This window comes from Crocodylus porosus, unplaced genomic scaffold (assembly GCF_001723895.1).
Source record: "Crocodylus porosus isolate Cpor-Errol unplaced genomic scaffold, CroPor_comp1, whole genome shotgun sequence".
NCBI classification, from domain to species: Eukaryota; Metazoa; Chordata; order Crocodylia; family Crocodylidae; genus Crocodylus; species Crocodylus porosus.
The window spans coordinates 12,413,981-12,438,655 of NW_017728950.1; the positions used below are offsets into that span (position 1 = coordinate 12,413,981).

The 24,675-nt window shown below is 41.3% G+C and overlaps 1 protein-coding gene across 4 annotated transcripts in view; it reads right to left on the reverse strand.

Annotated features, from left to right (window-relative positions):
- GRAMD3 (GRAM domain containing 3) overlaps positions 1-24,675 on the reverse strand; it is a 71,521-nt gene that overhangs the window by 37,941 nt on the left and 8,905 nt on the right. The window contains exon 1 of one of the 4 annotated variants that reach the window (XM_019555242.1): positions 13,555-13,693. The exons of the other annotated variants lie outside the window; for them this stretch is intronic. Within the exon in view, the coding sequence (XP_019410787.1) occupies positions 13,555-13,640 (86 nt within the window). The 5' untranslated portion in view covers positions 13,641-13,693. Of the gene's footprint in view, positions 1-13,554; positions 13,694-24,675 lie in introns of those variants that run through there. 4 annotated transcript variants of the gene reach the window in all.

Here is a 24,675-nt window from a genome sequence, read left to right on the forward strand (position 1 = left end):
CAAGCATCCCCTCCACCCTGGCTGGGCAGTGCCTGTCCCTACCTCTGCCCCCTCCCTCACTCTGGGTGTACACCACAGCAGAAAAGTTATGTTCCATGTAGCAAACCAAGGTAGGTATTCAGAAGCCTGAAAGCATGCTAGGTCTATGACTGACTTTCTGGACAGACATATAGAACATGCACTATATGCCCATTTTAGTAAATCAAACTGCTCGTGGGGCATAAATGTTGTGTGTCATTTGGCACCGATCTGCTACTCAAAGTATTGGTAGTTTTTTCTTTCTTTTGGGGAAAAAAAGCATTATTTTTTTGTGGAGGGTTGAGTGAAGTACTCAAGTTACTCTTGCTTCTAGAGTAGTGATACATGCTGTTTTACAGCAAGCATTTTATTAAGAACACTATATACTTTCATTAATGAAGTTTCTGTTGTTTAAAAGATTACATTTTAAAAAATAATCAGTACATTAAATGGAAAAAAACTGTCTAGTCATTAGGAGAAATGAAAAACACAAAAAGACAGAAATAAGTTGTTATCGTATTGTTTTACTTTTAGTTCAGTGGCTAACAGTTTATGTAATATTCAGGTCAAGTATCACACCATGCTATCCTCCAGACATCAGCAAGATCATCATGACATTGTGGACATCATTAGCAAGCATGTAAATTCTCTCTTCTAAGTACCATCTATTATTAACAGGCAGTGCTCCCTGTCTAGTCAAGCACAGACACTGATCATGTTCCAGAGGAAAAAAACTAAAAAAACTCCTTGTGTTATTAAATAAACAGATATTTATAAAAAAAAAATTTTAAAAAAAGTTACAAAACAGATCAGACCAGGAAGCCATGTTGGCTCTTTACTCTTTCCAGCTATTTCCAGTTCTGGCATCTACTCCAGGGGACACAAATCTCTTCTGTACTCTGAACTTCCTGGTTAGGACTTCCTGCTAGGACTGCAAGGTTCAAAAACAAGGCTAAGTACAGACAGTCAAAAAGCCCAAGGCCTAATCAATTCAGTCTTTGCAAATTAGTCTAAGATGCAGAGATTAAAATTGAGAAACAACTGAACTGACATTCATTTTTGATTCAGGAAATGCAGCCACATACCTGCAGTGGTTCAGGTCAAAAGCTAGGGAGCACTAAACTATGGCTCTGGCACATAGCCAGCATGGGCTATGTGTTGGCTTCCTCTTCTTGCTGTCCCTGAGGTCTCTGGGAATTTCAGTCCAGAATCACAACAGCAGGGTTGCTCATCACTTCTTCCTGCTTCCAGGTGCTTCTGGGATTTGTAGTCCACCGTCACAGCCACCAGTAAGTTTTTAGCAGGGCAGGACAGCTACTTTGGGGATGGGAAGTTTAACCCCCCTCCTAGGCTTCAGACCCCAGCTGGGGTTTGCCTCCACCTTTCCCAGCCCTTCTCCGCTGGAGCAGATAGCACAGACCAGGACAGGGCTGGAAAGCGTGCTGGGGGAATTGTGATTTAACTTGAACCAGGAAGGGGTCTGGAACAGAAGTTTCATAAACCAGTTTGACCTAAATCAGTTAAGTCTGATGCTACATTCAACCAAGTTTATCTTCAACCAGTTTCAGACATGTTGAAACTGGTTTGTGTGCACTGAATTCCCATTCTGTTACAGGTTTCTGTGCAACTTCTGTCTCTACCCCAGAGTGCCCAGATTCTGCTGACTATCTGACCCAGATTTACTCTCTTCCATCCCTGGGTACATCTGGTATTGTGGCAGAAAGTTTCTTTTACATTTCTTGTCTGTAAGATCCTGTCCTGGTTTTGAACAAGCAGCTGAGCATTATGCTCACAGTTCTTACTGAGGAAAAATATGGAGACAACACAATACAAGAGCATTAGGCCACGCCACTTTCATTTAGGAAACAATGAACCGGGGAGTAGGAAAGAAAAATTACTGCCCTAAGATTTATTCAGGGTCAAGATGACAATTAAAAGGTTCTGAGCAGCTTTGACAGCAGTTCTTTTCAGCCAAATTAAAGAGAAAAATTGTCAGATACATTTTACAGTCTGACCTGACAAATATTCATGGATTGTGGAAATCATGGCAGCTACCAGTCTTGGGAACAATGCAAGCTTCTATGGTCAACTTCAAAGGTGATGCCTACTCCATGATCTGTAAACAACTGAAGGAAGTGAGGATTAGTCTCACGAATGGAAACTACTTAGTATCTGAAAGCAGGCTTCCCAAAGTAACACACTCCATATGTTGAAAGCCTTTGTGAAAGCCAAGTTTCCAGGATTATCTACATTTGTGCAAGAAATATTACATCATTATGGCAGTACCTGTTATAAGGAATCAGAATAATAGTTTATTGTACATGCTCTTTTAAAAGCAGGTCCTAGGAAGGTTTACTATGCATAATATGCAAAAGAGGTTAGTACTTCCTGTACCAAGAGTGAATCAACAAGTTTGCCCTACAAACTTTCTTTTAAAGCAAATATTTTTATATATAAAATTCAAAATGACTAATGAGGAGATGATTAAATGGTATTTAGTAACCTAATCTCACTGGGACACTTTGAGGAGATACGTGTGTGGGTGTGGGGAAAGAGGTAATTCTTATGTTGTATGCAATTTATGTAAAGTTAGTTTAATCAAAATGGCAAAACTAACTACACTTAATTCTTCTTTTAAGTACCTCAAAACCACATCCCTTTCTTTGCTTTGAGTCATCAGGCAGATGAGATATTTGAGAATTAGCACCAATGCTACCAGTGTGTTTCTTCCAGTAGAGTCAGAACTTAAAAAAATGAAAAAAGCAAGCTCCCAACACAAAATGTGAAGCTGAATGGACCAACAATATCTCATAATGAACAGGTATTTTTGGTGCTAGAAAGAATGTACTGTTCAGGGTAAGTTTCCTCCATGGAAATACTTTAGATATTTAGATATGGGAATAACTGAAGAATACATCTGAAAAGCGTGGTCATACATTGGGGTTAAGAACTCATGTACTTCTAGTTCATCTATTACTTTCATAGTTGTTAGGGGCTAGAAGGGACCTTACAGATCACCGGGTCCAGCCCCTCTGTACTTGGGCAGGAAAGTGCTGGAATCAGATGACCCCAGCAAGACAGAAAATTAAGGCCAAAATCTAAAATAGATAATGAAGTATTCTCTCTCCCTGTTCTATCCCATTCACAGCCCAGAGCTGCAGAACTTGTGAATTTGCCTCCTGACATATCTACTTCCAAAGAAAGAAAGAGGCTGATCTGGGCAAGCCACAAGGAAATATGAACTCTTTTTTTGGAGCAATGCTGGCCCCTCACCCTGGTTGTAGACCTCATGGATTAGTCAGGGTCTTTACTATATGCAACAGAACTTTTAATTAGGATCCTGGAGATGAAAAGAAAGATTTATTTTATGTTTCAGGGCCTTGGGATATTAGACCTTTTAAAATGCTGCAGTCATAGTTTGCAAGTGTTTGACCTGATAACTTGTCATTCTCAGTCCCATTTCTGTACATCACAGGTCATTCATATGCTGTATAGCAACTTTTTTTCTCTAGAATTTGTTCAAAACTACCTTGACTTCCCCTCCATCAGTACTGGTTGTGACAAGTTACTATTAACATCTATTAACATTTGTCTGCAAATCCTATTTTGTTTTTGGAACCCAATTTCAGTTATTAATGCACTTTTATCTCCCCTTTTGCACTGTTGCCTTTGAGTGGGAAAACCAAAAAGTGCTTAAGAAATTCTTACAATTAACCCAATCCTCACTGCCTAAGGCACCTTCCCCCTACCAAACCAAACCAAACCACCTAACATTGGGACAGCAATCATGAGTCTTTAAATTTGATGATCCTCCAAATGTGTCTACCAAGAACAATAAATTTGTTGCAGTCCAAAGGGGACTAATTTTTTTCATTTTACACAATGAAGAGGGGAAGTTGGAACCAAGGAAGAGATCTGACGTTGCTGACCTTACCAAGGGGGACCTATATTCTTTGGCTAGGTGCAGACATTTAAAAAGCCTGAGGTGAAATTGATTTAAGTAACACAGTTTTCTGTAAGCGGTTCAGTTTAGATCAGTAGCAAACAGAACATGCATTTGCCTTTTGGTGGGAGTGGCAAATCTTAGACTATTTTTAAGTGTCTGTGTGCGCTAAACTTCTGTTATGGGTATAGATTAGTTTATGATCACATATAATTGTAAAAGTGTAATGCCTGTACCTGGTCTTTAACGGCTAGCTCTTCTCAAGTTGGTCCATTCCTAATCAGCTGTTTGCAGGAGGAATGGGATGGGGTGTCCTGAGTCTCAGGATACTAAGTAAAATGTAAAGGCTTTTGAAGTGGTGCTGACATGAGAGGGAGGAGTTTTGCATGCAGGGTTGTATTATTTCTGCACAGAAGTCTTAACTCCTGTGCTATCCCTGGCTTACAAGTTAGCTTGCAAAGCCTGTGTATTCCCTTGCTTTAACTGTTGTAATGTCTCTCTAGCTTAGTTTAATTCTTCACTGTGCACACAAAGTGGAGCTCTGGGAAGGGCATGTTTATGTTATTGGGGTGAGCACTAGGCTGGGGCCCAAAGCTACTGGCCTGTGTCAAAAAGAAAGGGATTTTACATTGGAAGTCTCTACTGTGGGAGTGTGTCTAAGAGAGGCTGGATCTAAGGATGGTTCGTGGACACTTCCTATCTGGTACACTTAAAAGAATATGGGATATGAAGCCTGGGTTCAGTATAAAAGTCTGTTGATAGTCCACAAAGAAGGACATTGGCCAGGACTGAAACACTGATATGCATATCTAGAAGTTCAGTGCAAGTCATTGTAACATCCTGTGAAGTCTCTTTCTTCAGATCCAGATTATTATTTGTGGCTTTGGAATTCCGCTTCACCTTGGGATCTTGATAAACCTATTTCAGGGCAGGAACATGTCTTTTGCCTGCCTCTACAATGTAGGTCTTCAATATGGTGCAGTCACTGAGGGAAGAGGGAGCTTTTTCAGTATGTAACCATTGTCTGGTTAAGTCACCCAGCACTCAGCTTTTAGCACAGCAAGACAATCATTATGTGATCATGTTATCCAAGAACAGGAAGATGTGAACTTTTCATAGGAGTGACATCACACCATTACAGAGATCTTCGGTACAGCCTTGACAACCAGCATAAATCTATGAGAAGGGTATCATTTTGGGAGCAGAAATTAAACACCTACAGTGACAGACATCTATCAGGCCTACCAACACAAGTCGTCCAACTACTTATGAGCTCCATTTCAGTCCTTACATAACTGAGATCAAGGGAGGGGCAGGATCTATTATGGGTATGGGGTTTCTTAACTTCAAGGTGTAACCTTCCAATTTTCTGCAACACTGACTCCATGCTGCTGTTGGCCAATACTTGTTTTGGAAGAGACCTCAGTCTCCTTCATCCCAGGGTAACGTTTTCAGGTGTGCTACATACAAGTTAGTCAATAACAAAAACCTCCATCTCCTGTGAAAAGAAGATGAACTGGAATACTACACTTCAGTAATCAGAAAGGCAGAGAACATGGGCAAGGCACGGTGATCATTTATATGTACATATATTAACAATCCTTGCTACCCTCCCTGCTCCATGTTCCTCACTCTTCCTTCCTCTTCAGCTTCCTAACTCTCCAACCACATAACTCCAGAAATCAAACAACAATCAGCCCATCATTGGGCATTTCACAGTAGCATTTTAAAAGGAGGTAGTGGGGTCCATAGGTTGTTTTTAGTTTCCAGTAATTCCACATGGGCAGTTCCCACCTGATGGAATACCTTTTCTATGGTGGAAGGGTGGTAGACTTGTAGAGACCTGTGGCTTTTTGCTTTCAGAGCAAGCAGCAGGTATTTCTTTTGTCATTTGACTCAGCAGTTACCTTAAAAGCTCCCTGAAAACTTCTTTCTTTGAAAATTTCAGAGGCAGAGAGAAGCTGCTTTGTATGATGGAGCATTTGAAGACAGTGCTCTGGTAGAAAACTTGATTATATTTATGCTTTTGACAGAAGAATATTGGTTGGACTCATTGGGAAGTTAAGGACAAAAAGTCTTTGAACATTGTGAAGCCAAGCAACAGCTCTCTTGGTATAAGGGCTGGCAGTAACACATACCTACATAATTGAGGAATTTTATATATACTTCTTCAAGTCCCTGCCAACTCATCTGTCTGGGAAAGGACGTACAGGAAGAGAATGGGAAGAGCTAAGTAAACAGGGTGACAGTATCATATTCTGCTGCACTATTGGCTTCAGAAGCCGCGCACAGTTTCCATCACTTCTGCTCCTGATGACTTAATTCAGAACCATTTAGTATAGATCTTCTGTTTGGTCCACCAATAACTGCTTACATTATGATCTGTCAAAGCTTAGTCATAATGCTATTTCAGCCACAGAATGGAAGTATTCTTTTGGGTTGGGTGGGTGGTGGGACAGAGGAAGGTGGAAGAGTAAAAATCCTCTGCTATTGTCAAGGGAGGCCCAAATATAAAAAAGACACATAGGTCTCATGGCCTAAAGGTTCATCAGGTCAGAGCTGTACTTATAAAGCTGACAGCCAGAGACCCTCTACGCCTTAAAGAGTAGAGGTTATATAAAAAGTTTTGGAACATCTTAAGAGTCTCATCAATGGGGCACTCTGGTGATGAGAGCATGTCTAAGTAGACTAATGAGAAGTGCGCTTACAGAAATAAGACTGATTTTGGTAGGCTGCTTTGTACTTCTGGGACTGTGCAGTAGAAGGCAGGGGTACAGTGTGGGGGAGGGGAAAACAGGAAGGGAAGGAAAGGGTATGCTGTTATATAATTAGAGGCTAGATATGGCTATGCTATTATATAATTAGAGGGTAGCAACACATGTATACATGTATGCAGCAATTTCTTTTGATCCACACAAACATTTTGGCACCTTAACTTGTGGGTGCTGAATTTGCAGTTCTAACTCTTGTAATATGTGTTTGGTATATAAAACATACACACAATAGAACTAAACACAACTATTCTAAAAAGCACAGTCTTTGCCTAACCCAAATAAATAATGGATGGTCTGAGGCTAGAGCCCATATGAAAATGTGTAGCTACGAAGAGTTAACCTAGGCAAGCACTAAATTGCAGTATCTGCCAAAACAAAACAAAAGCAGCCTATATCAACTATACAGCAAGTTCCTACCAATGGTAAGTACCCTCAGGTTACCTGCTCCTCTTGCATTGCCCCAAGGTACATAGTTTCAAGGGGAGAAGGAAAAAACCACCACAAACTATCTCTCCCTCTAGCTATCAGTCACCTGAAGGTCAGTTGACCAGAGACAGTTTCTTACAGTCCTGTTATAGTCCCATGACTACTTGTCCATTGACAATAATGTGTTTCAGCATTCAGAAAAGTTAATGATATGCATTATAAATATTTATTGAAATACTGCTGGATTTAATTATTCTGGTTAGAAACACAGATTTTATATTTTATTTCAGTATCAAGAAATAAACTTACAGTCCTCACAAAGAAAAGAAGTGCAAGTCTCTTGCGAGTTTTAATACTGGCCTCCTAATTTTTTAAGGTTTACAGACTTTTTGCTGGCCAAATCTTAACAGACAGAATGTCCCAGTTAATGCCAACCATACCATGCTAGCATACTCATTCTAGAAACAACCACATATTAGCCTAAACACACACAACAATGTGTGTGTATTAGCCTAAACACACACAACAATGATAATTTACGAGTCACGGTTTTACTTGTCCTCAGTGTAATTTAAAGGCACTCCACTGACTTTAAGTCAAGTGTGTGTGAAAGGAGACTAAGGCTCCCTAGAGACATCCTAAGAATAAGCTTGACATCAGAATGCACACATTTATACAGCTGTCATTTACTTTAGGTTCCCCAGAGATAAACAGCAACAAGTCAGAAGCTGACCCTAACTATTAAAAGTTTCCACATCTGCAATCCCATTCAGGTGCTCACTGCTGTAAAGACAACCCCTTCTCTCCCCCAAGCTTCACACATTCCTGACATCCTCAATCATTACCTGACTTAAAGGGATGCATTTTAAAAACTACACTGAACTTGCACAACTGCAGGTTATTGTGGTTCACAATCTAAAAGTCAAGGTCCCCAGGGGACTCTGCCAGCAGTTCTTTCTTATAAGAGAAGGTAGTTTCAGGTAGAGTATTTCTGTTGAATGAACTTCCGTAAGAAGGCACACGAGAAGGAAATTTTCTGTTCTTAGGTACCAATCTATTCAAAGGTAAAAATGGAATGTGAATAGAAATGGATGTGTAATACTAAAAACACTACATATGCACACATTTGTCTACTTTACAATGGCATGAAAGAAGAAAATAGTTTTTTTTTAAACTTTAGGCCAGTTTTTAGATGAAAAATCCCACCTAAAAACAAAGCTTCTGAAATGTCTCAGTTTTAAAAATGGGACAACCAGCTATTTTGTTGTCCCCTGGCTTCAGCTGAAAAACACTGGTTTAGCTGAACCAAACTTCCATTGCAGGGAAATCTGCAATTCCCTGGGGAGGGAGAAGGGAGAACGGGGAGGGGGCAAGAGAAGCTTCTGTTGCTTCTACTTTGGTGTGCTGACTCCCCGCTCTTGCCAAATGAATATGGAATTCAGGTGAAAGCCTCCAATATTCAGAGCCCTTCATGGCCATGACCTCCCACAATAGCTACACTGTACTGGAACAATGCAAACTAAAGGTCAGTAAGAAGAACCATGAATGCAGGAGCTGAATAAAAAGGTCACTATCATAAGAGGAAAGAACCAGCACACTGCAAGAGCTACAACAATCATAGGGCATGTCTACACAAGACACTATGCTGAAGTAACAATGACCTACTGCGCCATAGTGTCCCTGGGCACGAATTGTGATGGCAATGCTACTGCACAGAAGCTTGTTGCTATTGTGCAGTAGCATCTAAAGCAAACAACACCCCCCCCCAAATAAAACCGTGTGGCAATGGCACTGCACTATTATGCCAGTTACTGTGCAGTCATTTAGTATTTGGTTAAATAAGTACAAAATGACTGTGCAGTAGTAACTGTACAGTTTGTTGCTCATGTAGATGCAGCTGGTAGAGAGCTGCATTTAGCTCTCCCTGTCCCCCACAATTTTTCCATAGTGAAAATCCACACAAGTTGACAACATGATTTAGATATCTACATGCAGAAAGATGTATTTTTTTAACGTCACATGTTACTGTATAACTTTAACTGTAAAGAAACCAACATATTGCTTGGAATCCTTCATTAGCTACAGTAGCATAGTTACTCCTTTTGTATTGTTACAACTTATTACCTTGTTATACTTAGGTAGTAAAAAAATGATAGAAGGTAAAATGCAAGTTTGTATTAAGATTGCTTTTAGCTAAGTAGAAGGATATAATAAAAGTATATCCAAGTGGTTAGAGAAGGGTTCACACTTCCTTTTTCACATGGGTCCTACATCGATTGAAGGAAAAAAAACTGGACAATATTCCGTGTTTCAATTTCCCCCTATGTATAATGCGGATAATAAAAACTTGCCCACCTCACAGGAGAGTTGAGAAGAAGTGTGCAGATAGCACTGTAATAGGGGCTATTCCCCAGGAGACTGACGAATACCCCAGTTATGTATACAGTAGAAGAGGAACAGCTTTCTGGGTATTTTCCTAGCTCTGTTGAATTCAATCTGGCTGTGTTTTAAGATGAATGATCAAGCAACATGAGGATCATTTTGTAGAAACAAATAAAAGGCAATGTTATGGCATTTTGGGAGACATGAAACTCTTTGATGACAGGTTCTGTTTATGATCTTTATTTCTGAGACACACATTTCTACAATTAATGCAACACTGATTCCTGTTAAAAGTTTTTTTTGCATTGTCTAATTCCAAGGTAATTCCCGGAAATCAAACAATGGGCGGTACTCTTTGTTGCTCTCATTTAAACCTTCAAAGTTTCCTTTAAAAAAATCTCAGCACCTCCAAATACCACACATTTGAACTGTACATGTGCACTTTAAAAAAAAACAACAGGCAAAACAGACCACAGCTAGAATAATATTTCCCTGGTATCTTTCATTTAATCTCTCAATACTTAGATTTGTACTATGGAGTGCGAGTGGGTCCATCTTTTTATCATGCATCCTCATTTTTCTTATGAGATGATAGCATTAAAACACAAGGGGCAGTTTCTTTAATCAGTAGTATTCAGAGGCATTCAGGCAAAACCCTTCATTCTAAAAACCTTCACTGACTTCTGTAGGGATCCATTAACATGGGAGTTACTCACTAGACTAAGGCCATACATTTTAAGCTGTCAATGAATTCAGGAGTCAGTCAGAGACTGGCTCTCATTTGTATGGGAAATACCTCTTTTTGGCACCATGTAAGAAAAAAAACTGAGTGAACTCGTTGCATTCCTGGTGCTCCCTAAGGAACTTATTTCACTGTAGTGAGTAATCTGGAAATGCATCTTCTTCAATCAGGGATACAAGGGTTGAAAACATAGGCATCTCGACAGAAAGGTCTTTTCAAGAGAATCACAAAGCTGCCTTATGTTCTCTGTCTTCCTGGAAGCCATTTATTGGATTATAACAAGAGCTGGCCAGGAAATGGAGTTTCTCTCTTCCAAAACACAATCAGTTTCCAGATTGGAACCAAGTCAACATTTTGACAAGAGTCCCATAAAACCAAAAACACAGGCTGTTTTGGAGGGGGGGCAGGGGTTGCTTAATTTCCCCTGTTGCTTACTTCCTGGAAATTCAGGCAATACAACATGACAGCTACATCCTCAACTACCTGCTCCCTGGTGAGTTCAAGCAGTACAGGCAGGCAGCTCTTTTGTTCTATGAATGTTTTTCTACTGCGCTGTTCACCTGAGTAAATGAACAGTTTCAGCAGGGTTGCTTGGCTCTAGGGACCTGTCTCTTGATGCAGCACAAGGCAGCTCAGTCTGGCTGAAAACTGGACAGACTGACTAGTCTGCTCAGAAGGCAGGACACGAGCACCAAAGAAGGGTTTTAGTTTTTCCAGACACGATTGATTTTAAAAAAGATTGGAAGAGTTTTGATCACCTCCATCTTTGAAAATGACTGTTCCTGGTTATACTTGACAAATCCAGAGGTAAAGCAAAATGCTGAACTCGTATCCTCCTGAATAAGAGTTTCAACTCTCTTTGTCTTGTGGCATTTGCTTTGGGCAACCCTCTCCCCTCCAGGACTTTGAGTTGTACAAGTGTACCACAATTCACATTTTTCTTAAGGACCTGATTTCAAATTTTTGCACTGTATTTCTTAATGTCTTTCAGCTTGAAGGCTCAAAGACTGCTTCACAAAACGAGATACAGAGACAGATACAAAGGTATTTTGAATATAGTCTGTTTATATTAAAATTACTATAGTGGGATGGAAAGAGGAATGTATAAACAGCATCCAAAACAGTAGTCTTCTTCATGAAAACATGAAGTATTGAGGAGGAAGCCTTTAATGCCAAGATAAGAAAAACTGAACTTTTACCTGAATTTTAGGGAGTCACTTTGCTCATAAACTAATTTAAAATAAAAGTTTTCCTTCAAGTCCATTTTCAATGTGAAGTTTGGAACACAATTCCCATTAAGTACTTAAACAGTCTCATTGAAGGTTGTCATATCTGACTGCGTGTTTTGAAGTTTTTGACAATTTTATATTATGTCTCTCCTGTCTTCTATTCCTTCCCTGTCACAGACTTTTAACACAGTTTCCCTATCCTTCCAACAGTGAAATACACTTCTGGAAATGAGAATTGTGAAGGCCTAATTTGAAAGAACCATTGATCCTTTGAAGATGAACAAAATTCTTCTGATCTCATGTATAAATGCTCCCCCACATTATATTTTTTTTTAAAAAAAAGTTTCACTTTTTTTCTAAAAGGAAGTCATTGTGGCTCATTGTGATCAGACTTGAGAAAGAACGTCTTGCACTCCAAAGCTTTTCTAATTTTATCCTACTACGTAGCTAGTCCAAGAAAAGATATTACCCTGAAATTCTTTTCACCAATATAAAATGAAGCATCTAGAGAGAAGCCTTCAGGTGAGTAGACATGCCATAAATAAAGAAAATAAAGTAATTAAAGTAAAACATAAACAGATTAAATGTTAGGCCTTGCAGCTAACAGGGAAGTTGTAGCATTGACCACATACTAAGATAATTCTGTCATTTTTCCAAAAGTCAAGAGTTACTTATATAAAGAATTTACTTGTGTGTGTGTGTGTGTGTGTGTGCGTGTGCACATGCATGTGCATGTGTGCAAACCCTTCAGAAGGAGTTGAATTTGACAGAATTAAATTAGCATAAAAAATGTTAAGGAAGAAGAAACTTGTCAGAGATAAACACACCACTGGTACTTTAGTAACGTTGACTTTCTACAATATAGCTTTTTGTTGAAGTGTCCCACTACCTATAAGCCTAGATGTTAAGAAGGAAAGGAAAAAGTTTGGAGAGAACTCTAGTGAAATACATGTATCTCTCTCACTCTAGCTTTATGTTCCCTAACTGGCTTCCTAAGCTCTTGTAAGAAACAGCAGTACTTTTGCTGATGCAAAATCCACAAGACAAGTTCTGTAAGGTCCAATCTGTGTCTGAACTTCATACATGCAGTTTGAATGGTCTCAGGCGCATATCATTACAATCCCCAAATTGCATCCTAGCAAGTTTTCAAGGTGAGGAATCCAAGTCATCAGAGATAAAACACCACTGGTACTTTAGTCAGGTTGACTTCCTACAATATAGCTTTTTATTGAAGTGTCCCACTACCTATAAACCTAGATGTTAAGAAAGGAAAAAATTGGACAGAGAGAACTATAGTGACATATGTACATCTCTCACTCTAGCTTTATGTTCCCCAACCGGCTTCCTAAGCTCTTGTAAGCAGTATTTTTGTTGATGCAAAACCCGCAAGACAAGTTCTGTACGGTCCAACCTGAGTCTGAACTTTGTACCTGTAGTTTGAATCATTTCAGACTCACATCATTATAATTTCTAAACTGCATCCTAGTAACTTTTCCTGATGCAAACCATACGTCGCACATGCAGTTTGAATGGTCTCAGACTTGCATCATTATAGTTCCCATACTGCATCCTAGTAACTTTTCCTGATGCAAAACCCCCAACTTTTGCCCAGTCCAGTGCAGTTTGAATGAACTCAGACTCATATCATTACAATCCCCAAACTGCATCTTAGTAACTTTTCAAGGTGGTGGTGGGGGAGGGATATACAAGCTGTAAGAGGGGACGGTACTTTTCCTGATGCAAACCCCACAAGTTCAGTCCAGTCCAGTTGCAGTAGTACATGAGTTTGAATGGTCTCAGCCTCACACCATTATAAGTCTCAAACCGCATCCTAGTCACTTTTCTGGGAGAAGGGTGGGGGTACAAGCTGTACGAGGGCATTTCAGCGTGGGGGGAAGCCTGAAGGGCTTAAAGCAATGGAAGTCGGAGTGCAAAGCCGCCCTGAAGGGCTCTCACAGGAGCTTCTCTTTCACATCCTGCCTGAATCCACCCCCCCAACCCGCATGCAACAGGCATGGAGAAGACTCCGCGGGTACTCACAGGACTCCCTTGCTTTCTTTCCTGCCGGCAGCCCTTGCAGCTCTCAGGTCTTCCACATCGCAGGGTTGGTGGGTCATGAGCACCATCCGCGGCCAGCGGCCTGCCGCCGCGCGCCTCCACCTCCTCCGGCCCGGCCTCTCCCGCCCTCCCGCCCCGCGCGGGCTCAGCCGCCCGCTCGCTGCCACCGGCGCCGGGAGCTGGGCTGCGCGATCAGGCGACGAGGAGGGAGGGGAAAAGGAGGGAGGAAAGAAACATCCTTCCTCCCAACCCACAGTTCATTTGAGAAAGGGGGGCGGGGGAAGAAAAAAGAAAGAAAGAAAGAAAAAAAAAAGGAACCTGTTTAACAAGTCTTTCAGGGAAGAGGAAACGACTTTACCGAGCAGCTGAAAACATCTGAACTGCGATTCACTGGGGCTGGGCACTTGGAGCCTTCATTGGAATGAAGGTGCCTTGAGACCATGTGATGTAAGGACATGGGGACAGTGGGGGGGAAAAAGAAAAGCCCAGCATGGCTCTCCTTTACATCACACCAGGGCTGGGGCTGGCCTGTTACACTGCTTCAATTATTCAAGCAGGCTCTGGCCTCACCAAGGCGCTGCCTCCTGGTTGCTTACACAAAAGTTCTACTTAATGTTTCATGTGGGGATGAGGAAGGTGACAAGGGAGCCCAGTGGCTGGCCTGTTAAATCCTCGTTTCTCCAAAGAGTCCGCGATGATTGTTAATATCGATGTAAAGATATTCACGGTGCGGCTCTTTTTATTAATATCACTATAGTAACTGTGATAATGTGGATTATTACTGCGTTCATTTCTCAAAAAAACAAAAAAACAAAAAATCCCAGGGATGTAGTCATGGGATTGGACCTGCTGATAGGCTGGTGAGAGAGAAAGGTGTTTTGATCTTTGGTGCTAAGGCATGTGTGAAAAGCTCAGACTGGTTTTAAAAGTCAGCAGTAACATGTTATGACAATGGAAAGATCATTTCTACAGAGGTGGAAGGATCTCGGAGTCACACGTGCTGCCACCAATCCTGTTGGCTGTGGGGCATAAAACAATAATGTAGGAGTGCGAGAAAAGTGGCAAGGGGAGGAAAAACGTGCCGTGAAATTGGAATGAATTTCCTCATTTACAAAATATTTTTAATTGCTTAGGAGGGTAGTTGGGAGGGCTGTTGGACAAGGTTTCCGGCATCAAGTGCCCTCCCTCAGGTCACCATCATGGCTACAAGGACACTCACCCTACCACATTTACAAAAAGAGGCCCTTTTTTAAAGATAAAAAAGGGGCTTTGTGCTCTCCTTTGTTCCTTTATTTTGGTAGTGTAGGAGTGATGTTGCAGCCCTTTAAACTCACTCAAGTTAGCCTCAAAGAAATTCCTTTCTTTCAACACACTAAAGAGGGTCTGAAAGGTAATGTGAGGTTCCCCTCACTCTTTTTTGCTTATTTTGTACTTTAGAAACTGATCTTTTCTAGCCTGGAAAACTTCATGGTGTCTAGAGAACTAGTCCAATGGTAACACTGCAAGATCTAGGAGCTTGCCCCTGCATCTACTGTAGTCAATAAAACAAGATCAAGCTCTAAAAAGAGTGAAAATTGAGAGGGAAAGGATTTATGGTCAGGCTATTTAAAACTAATTGGATTTGCCTGCACTTCTCACTGTAAAACAGAAAATAGAAATTGTAGTCTCTTAATACCTTATTGGACACACTGGGCACTTTATGGGTTTATGTCCAAAGATTTATCTATGACTATTAAAGTAGGCACTATCTGTAAAAACTCTGCCAGGTAGAATCTCTACCAGGATAATTCATTAAAGCTCAATATTTTCATCTATGACTGCTTCAGATGAATCTATTTTCCTTTTACATTAGCACTACCCCAGGGTGGCATGGCAGCCACAGGAAAAATCTAATGCTATGCAACAAATAGACAGAAGGATCAAATGTCAGAATCCCCACATGCACTCAGCAGGACACTGGTGAATTTTCAGGCTGACAGAAATATAAAATGTCAGTATTTGATACAGAGTCTCCCGTATGCTAGACACGAAATAGAAATGAGTATCAAATATATAAAAGGCAATCAGGACTCATAGGAGAGATGCTATCTTTTATTAGATCAACACGATTTTGCAAAAAAATAATTGATTTAATTAATTTAATTAAAGACTTTTTGGGGGCAAAAATCGTGTTGGTCTAATAAAAGAGATTGTCTCTACTACAAGTCCTGATTGTCTTTTCCTTTAGACCAATATGGCTTCGACTTGGATACCTATCAAATATATATATATATATATTTGTACCTTACATCTATCTTTTTGTATAAACCTACATTGATGTCTTTCTATAAAAAAATAAGTGTCTAGGGAGATAGAGACACAAAAATCCAACTGTATGATGTTTTATATCTATCTATCTAGATATCTATCTATCTATCTATCTATCTAGATATAGAGAGAGAGCTATATCTAGATAGCTAAATATCTATAGGTATGCATAGAGAGAGAACTCTATCTATCTAGCTATCTATCTAGGAAAATATATATGCCCAGTGACTGATTTTACTCCATCTGCAGACTAGAGTCCCAGGTAGAAAAATATATATAATTTCTACATGAAAAATATCATACATTTAAAAGTTGGATTTTTGTGTCTCTGTCTCTCCAGATGTTTATATTTTTAATAGAAAGACATCAGTGTAGGTTTATATAAAAAGATAGATGTAAGGTACAAACATTTAAAGGGATTTTAAAATAGCCTCTTCACCCATTTTCATGTTACTTAAAATGTACTGGTATAACATCCTGGTAACATGGTATAACATACCATGGTTCAAGGCATACATTAAGATCATCAGCCAGGCTGGAATGGGATTTACGATTCTACACAAGAGCATGGTGGCAGTAGATATCAGTGTAGAATTGGGATACCAATATTTATCCCAGATTTTCTTCTTCATGTGGCACTAGCAGAAGCCTCGGATAAATTTTGTCTCATGACAGATTAAACCAAATAAATGGTTAAACTCGCTGCAGGGTTTCTTATTGGCTCACCTGGAATATCTGCTATCATCACTTCTCAGAGATGGAAAATAAAGCTCACCAGCTTTCCAGGTATGTTGGGAAGCTTCACTCATTACTTAATATATCACTTAGAAAAGGTAAATTTTACTGTTAAATATTTATGAATCTAGTAAAAGAAAATAATTCCTATATAATAGCAACCTGTTAAGAGAGCTTAAACCTCTTGGAACTGGTTTTGTAAAAGGAAATTGTAGGAAGATGCAGGGCTCTTTGACAGGCTAATTCTGCAGAGCACGTGGGTTTGATTATCTGAAGCCCTAGAAAATTAAAAGGGTAGATTCCTTTTTTGGGTATAAAGAAAAAACTACTTTTATTTGGATTATATTTTTAGGGAAATAAGAGGTTTATGTTCTCTAGCTGTTGAAAATAAATACAAATATAGGGAAGGAATAAAATTGAACCTGCAGCTAGGGGTAAAAATTATACAGATTGAGGTGGAAGTTGTACCTGTTTATTTGTGGTGAAAGGAATGGGAGTCTGGATGGTATCTATGCTAGAAGGAAAAATAATGTTGTCTTCTAAGGCTGGAAGAATACAATGGCAGCAGTAATAATTACAGCAGCATTTCCCAAACTGTGGGTTGCAACCCTAAATGGGGTCACAACATCAGTGGATAGGGTTGTGATAAACGGGGATCTGGGTTTTCCATTCGCTGCAGAAAAATGTGGATTTTCTCTTTTAAGAGAGAAAACCTGAATTTTCTCCATTAAAAGAGAAAATCATAGATTTCTCCCTTTCAAGGCAAAAAACGTAGAGAAATGGGGATTTCACTTTGTGGGCTGGCAGATTTCCAGCCTGTAAAGAACTGTTGGGGCTGGGGGGAGTGGGAGAGGGTGATTGGAAGCAGGGGGTGCCATGTGCATATGCGTGCACACATGCACATGTTGCCAAACAGCGGTGGAGAGCAGGTCCTGCAGCTCCCTCCAGGTAAGTCTATGGAGGCTGCAAGGGGAGGGGGCACAGGTGATGCTTTGCAGGGTGTGGTGCACAAGCAACACAGCAGCATGAGTGACTGGTGCCTCCTGAACCTGGGGGACACCTGCAGAAGCTGCTGATCCTGTCAGGGGGCCACTAGCCCTACTGACAGCATCAGTGTCGGCTGCTGGGGGGGTCACTGGCCCCACTGGGGGGGCATGTGCCCCCCCTGTGCACTCCCTACCAGTTGCCTATGCACAGCAGAGAGGGCAGGGAGGGGGCAAGGTGACATGGTGGGGGGAGGCTTGTGGCCCCCCTGAGATTTCTGCACTTACAGTGGGGCATGGGGCTGCAGCAGGGCTGGACCAGCTCTGGGCAGGAGCTGCCTCCCCAGCCTCCTGAGTGGGACCTGGCACAGGAGGAAGTGCTGCCCCTCCATGGCCACCAAGGTGAAGCATGGCAGCAGCAGTGGCATGGAGTTGTGCTCCCCATTGCCTCACCTGGGCAGCCACAGTGGCATGGCGCTCCCTCCCATGCCAGGTCCCACTTGCTGGGCCACAGAGCCCCTGGGGGGAGGGCAGAAGGGCAGGGAGCCCTGAGCTTGCAGCAGGCAGTCATGCCTCCTATGGGGGAGGGGATGGGGGGACCTGGGCTCCATGCTTCTCTCGGGCTGCACTAGCTGCTGCCTCCCATGGGCAGGGGGCTGTGGGCACTGTTTGGGGGGGGGTAGGGGTGGCAGAGGGTTGTGGGCCCTGAGTCTGGGGCACTTGGGAGGTGGGGGGCTGTGGGTTGGGAATGAAGGGCCACACTGAGGAAGTGGGGCCATATATGGGGTCATGCTGAGGAAAAATTTAGGAAGCACTGTATTACAGTAACATCTGCAAGCCCTGGTTACAGCCCAGTTGTTTGGCTGTGCTAAAAGTGGTGCTTTTAGGTGCTTATAGGTATGTAGGTTCTCAATATTTTTGAAAATCAGGTACTTTTATACACGAGCCCAAATATGGCTTTAGAATCTTAATAGTGGGCATGTAGGTTCAACAGTGGTAGATTTGGTTAATTTCATTTTTCCCTGGAATTATTTTAAATGTCTTCATGCAGCATTAGAATCAGAAATAGAAATACCGACATACCAAGAAAAAGGCTATTCTCACAGTATATTGGGGCTAGGTGGAAGCAGAAAGCACCAGAAAAGTAGTGAACTTGAAACATCAATCCCAATTTTGGAGGTTCTAAGGACTGGATAAACATCTAGGGCTGGGCTCCTAGTTGCTACAGACTAGCATAGCTCCATTCATTTCAGTGGAACTATGCTGACTTATACCAACTGAACATCTTGTCTCTGATTATTACCTTCAGTCTTCTGAGAGTTGCCAGGGTGATACAGATGTCTGTAATTTTGTAAGAGGTAAGAAACTCTAATAGAGATAGAACTAAGTTGATTTAAAATGGAAATTTAGCATGAGGGATGTACTCCTCCTTGTAGAGAGTTCACATCTTTTCTTGCTAGAGGAGAGAAGGTGTAGTGTGTTTAGAGCAGAATTTTGGAGACCTGGGGTTTAACTCCTTGCTCTGCCAAATGCTTCTTATGTGACCTTTAGGAATTAACTCTAAATTCCTAAATATTTTTTTTAAAAAGCTGCCCTTAGTTTTAGTGCTTCTGTTCAGTTCTCTGTCTTTAAAATGAGGATAAATGTTTTTCATTACATCACAGGGGTGCATAAGGATCAGTAGCCGCTCAAGTATTATCATAATGGGGATCATGCATCCTAGACTTCTTAACCTAAACCCAAGCCAGCCAAATGAAAGTGCACATAGTATTTTCTGTGTAATAGTTAATTAAATTATTTGTAGATGTGTAGAAGGGTTGGTTTGGAAATCATTTAACAAAGAGAGTTCTAATTGCAATACTTCTATATTTTAAAAAATGTTCTCTGTTTTACTTAGAGGTTAGAAAGTGCAGCTTGAAATCTACTCTAGAGTCCACATTTAAATAATTTAAAGTGACTCCCTAGGAAACAATAATTTCCCAATGGACACAAATCTCTCTGGGCTAAATAATTAGGCATAAGCTAGAGAAGAAACTTCCATTCAGGTAAATTGGCACATATGCCAGTGGAGATTGGAAATAGCTGCCTAACACTGGCTCACTGATATATGCAGGAACTTTTGCTCTTTGCCACAGCATCTTACCCACAATGCTTGGTCTCAGGGCAAAGTTTCAATATACAAGCCTTCATTTTGTGAATATCATCACAAAACTCATACCTGTCTGGGAATGCAAAATCTCTGACCAAGTTTTGTTGGGCAATGTTGGTTATAGTCAGTATACTACACAGACAGGTATGGTATTCACAATAAGAGGTGGTACTTGGTCCTAAGATAGACAAAATTGTTGGTATGAGCCAAAATTTGCCCTTTTTGTTAGGCTATTGAATATGCAGCTGTGAATACAGTTGGAATATCTTCTCAAAACTCATATTTTTATTTTGGTATTCTATGGTAAATCTTCTTATATAAGTTCCATTAATCCTCCTTTATTATATTATGCAGTCATAATTGCTCATATATAATTGATGCCATGAGGTAGAAGGAGCTCAACTGCTGTGAGCAACAGAAATCCATTGTACACTGAAAAGCCACACCCTGGTATACTGGGCTGTAATGATACCATTCTTTAAAAGTAGACTTGGGCAGGGGAAAATTGATATCACTGTAATATCAAATGTATCTGCTGATTATTATCTTGCATCTACAGTGGCATGATGCTATACAAATAGACATGTTCCTGGCAGAGGAACATGCAGACAGTCAAAGTCATTAATCCTGAAACTGGATTCACTAGACCAGTTACATAATCAGGACCTAAATTGGATACAGCCCAGGAGAGGATGACCAGCCAGAGTGGAATATAGGAAGGATGAGAGTAAAAAAGTAACAGAGAGAAACAAGAGAAACTAAATCTCCCTCTGCCTGAAGAAGGGTGTTTATACCTGGAAGTTTGCAAAGAACAATTTTTCCAATGATTAGTTGGTCTAATAAAATGTATCACATTTACCCAAAAAACCTTGTCTAAACTAGGTTTCACACTTTCTTAAAACTAATCTATTAAATTAGTGTGACAGAACCAGAGTCTAACAAGGAGGTGGGGTTCAAGGAGGATTGAATAGCTATAGAATGTGACCCTGAAGCTGTTGGGCATAGACTTTGCCATATTAGAAAAAGACATTAGTACTTAAAATGTGCCTTCATTCTTTCACAGCCTTCTCTATACTTAATGGAAAGTAGACCTACTATGTATATGGTGTTACAAACATTACTTCATTTATTATGTTTTAATTTTACATCACTAATATTAGCTTTGCACTGATCGATTCTTTTCTTTAAACTAAAAAGAAAACTGGTTTAAAAAGAGATGTGTACTAGGTGGCAAGTAAAACAATGTTACTGAATGTTATCACCCTGGGGTAGATGATAACATTCAAAAGCATTGTCAAAATCTAAATATTTTGCATGAAGGTGTCAAATCTCGTGACAGTTTTAATGGGAAACAATCAAAACAAATTGTTTTGTTTTTCCCAAAGCTTTTAAGAATAGATTAGCCAGGGCTGTCCAACTACTGGGTGGCTAGGGGCCACATGCCATGTGAGGTGTAAGCTGCAAGGGCTGTGGGCTCCCTAGACCACAGGCCATGAATCCCCGTTCCTCCCACACAGTGTGGGTTGAGCAGACTCCCTGGATCTCCCCAGTGCATGGGCTACACCAACCACAGGAATTACACCAGGGGCTACACCAACTGTAGGAAGCAGAAACTAGAGAAGGAGGGAGACCCAAACATCCCAGCAGCAGAAGAAAATATGATGGAGGGAGCAGCGGGGCCCATTGGCCTCAAGATGGACAGTCCCGGATTAGGCAAAAACTTGTCTAGGATGGTTTACAGATTTAGATAGGGACGATCCTACCTTGATCAGGGGTTGAGCTAGATGGTCTCCTGAGGTTCCTACCATCTCTACTTTCCTGTTGGCCTTGCTACACATTGCACCTTGAGCTGCTCAGATGTTGATCTGTTTGGAGCAGTCACACCTTAAGGCTAAAAACCTTTTGTGATTGTCCCTAAGAAGTGGAGAGTTAATGGAATGGGGGTGGGTAATGGAGTGGGAAGTGGAAAGGAAATGGGAGCGCAGGAAAGGGTAAAATGAAGGAAGTCAGCCACCAAAGGATAAAATAAAAAGAAGTTAAGAAAAAAGAATTCAAAAAGAAATAAAGGAAGTAAATTAAAGAAGGTCTTATGTTTTAATAAACTGGAATTTGGGATTGGGGTGTGTGGTGTGCTGGTTGTGCTTCCTGAGGTGGCTGGGAGTTAGGAGTGGTGAGGGAAGGCACTTTGCGGGAGCTACGGTCCCTGCCCCAGGAAGGAAGCCCCAGCTCACGGTGACCCAATCCAGTACCCTACCTTATTCCCCTCAACCTCTTCTAGACCCCACTTCTGGACCTGCATGTGCCCTGTGACTTGGCTATCTGGCTTGTGCTCTGCTGGCTGCTTGCATGGGATTGTACCCCTGGGGGTGGGAGGAGGAGTTGGCTTGGTGCCAGAACCATCCCCTGGGCAGTATAGTTTAAGGGATGAGAAGTTTATCTATACAGAACAGGAGGGTGGAGGAGGGGACACTGCATCTTGGGATGCTGGAGGACTGTAACTTCCAGATCAATAACATGGAAGATGGGATGGAGTGCACCCTCAGCAAATTTGCAGATGACACAAAGCTGGGGGAAGTAGTAGATACACTGGAGGGTAGGGCTAGGATTCAGTGAGACCTCAACAAATTGGAGGATTGGACCAAAGAAATCTCATGAGGTTCAATAAGGACAAGTGCGAAGTCCTGCACTTAGGATGGAACAATCCCATGCACTGGTACAGGTTGGGAACCAACTGGCTAAGCAGCAGCTCTGTAGAAAAGGACCTGGGAGTTACAATGGACAAGAAGCTGAATATGATCCCACAGTGTCCCCTTGTTGCCAAGAAGACTAATGGCATACTGGGCTGCATTAGTAGGAGTGCTGCCAGCAGATCAAGGGAAGTGATTATTTCCCTTTATTTGGCACTGGTGAGGCCACATCTGGAGTACTGTATCAAGTTTTGGGCCTGCCACTGCAGAAAGGATGTGGACAAATTGGAGAGAGTCCAGAGGTGGGCAACAAAAATGGTTACGTGATATATGAGAAGAGGCTGAGGTAAGCGGGCTAATTTAGTATGAAGAAGAGAAGACTGAGGTGGGATTGAATAGCAGCCTTCAACTATTTGAAAGGTGGTTTTAAATAGGATGGACCTAGGCTGTTTTCAGTGGTGTCAGATGATAGAACAAGGAGCAGTGATCTAAAGTTGCAGCAAAGGATGTTTAAGTTAGATATTAGGAAAAAAACTTTTGCATGAGGAGGGTAGTAAATTACTGGAAGAGGTTAGCCAGAGAAGTTGTGGAATCTTGATCCTTGGAGGTTTTTAAGACCCGGCTAGACAAGGCCTTGGCTGGGATAATATTATTGGAGCTGGTCCTGCTTTGAGCAGGGGGTTGGACTAGATGACCTCCTGAGGTCCCTTTTAACTCTCTTTTTCTATGATTTTAACTTGAGCAGCTCATCTTTGGAAGTGGCCACACGCATCAGTGGAATATGAGCTGGGTAACATGGATCAGAGATAAACCTGCCCAGGAGTGCCATAACTTTAGGCCACCTAAAGTGTGCTTTAAACTAGTTTCAGTTGTTAATGTGTGGACAATCCAGGGTTAAGAGCTGCAGGAGCCACCCAGAATTAATGTGTAACAAGGCCCTGTGATTCTTGTTTTGTTTTGCTATTGCTTGGAGAATTTCATTTTGTTTAATTGTTCATGTAACTTTTTACAGTTGTTATTTGTATGATAAATGTATTGTAAGAATGAAAATGCAGTATTTTGGTATCATTGAAATGAAAAGTTTTGATGCTTCTAAATTGCATTTTTTTTCCAGAATGTTTATTGATCATTTATTTAAGGAAACTCGAGCTTTTTGTTTTAATGTGGAATGCATTTCCACATTCTTTCACTTTGTTACTATTCTCATAGTTGATACTGATCTAAGGTTTTACTCACCTTACATCTTGCCAATAGAAACTCCACTCATTACTTAACATTCAAATGCTTGTAAACACATCTGAGAAGAGCATCCACATAGATAACAAAGGCTCCACCAGCTTGATTGCATTCTTTGTTGCAATTATGAGAGGCACTGTGTTTGCATCAGCTCAGCTTCTGTGAATATGGGTGTCTCCTAAATTCTGATCTGCTTTGTAATCTCCAATTCTCTACTCTACTGGCAGAGTTGTTCTACTTCTTCCCAGTAGAGGTAAGCTGCTTCTGCTGCGCAGAGAGATGTAGTTAGCTGTGTTATTAAGTCAAGTAGAAGTCAGGATAGATGTGCACCATATAGAGTAACCAAAGAAGATATAAATGTATATAGGACAAGATTTTGTGAGTCAAATCTCACTTGATCAGACCATATTTACCTGAATCCAAGACACTTTGAATTTAAGATGACCTTCCTATAATTAGACTCTGTACATGGAAAATTTATAGATTTGTAACAATTTTCCAAGTATAGACTCTAATTACTGGGGGGTCATCTGCAATTCATTCCCCCTCACTGCTACATCAGGTAGAGCAGTGGCAGTGGGGTATGCAGTGGTGAGGGGGCAGGCTATTTGTTTGTCCTCCCACCACTTCTCTCTCCTGTAGTCTGCTCACCATGGTATCTGCACCCCCTGCCACCTCCCCATGCTGCCTGTCCTCCTTCAGCCCCTATCTCCCCTTTGGTGCCTGCACACTGACCTATCACCCACAACTTATGCCCCTTCACCCCCCACCTGATTGCTTACTGCCAGGCATGGCTCTGACTCCATTCCCTCCCGAGGCATGGAACACATGGAATCTCTGGCCCCTGCCTGGCCATGCACTGGTGGCAGCAGCTCTGGACCTTGGATGCTGCTTCATGGCCAGGCAGGGGCTACAACTTCCATATGCTGTATGCCCAGGAGAGAATGGAGCTGGAACCGTACCTGACAGTAAGTGTTGGGTGGAGGGGGAGGGTGTAGACTCCAAT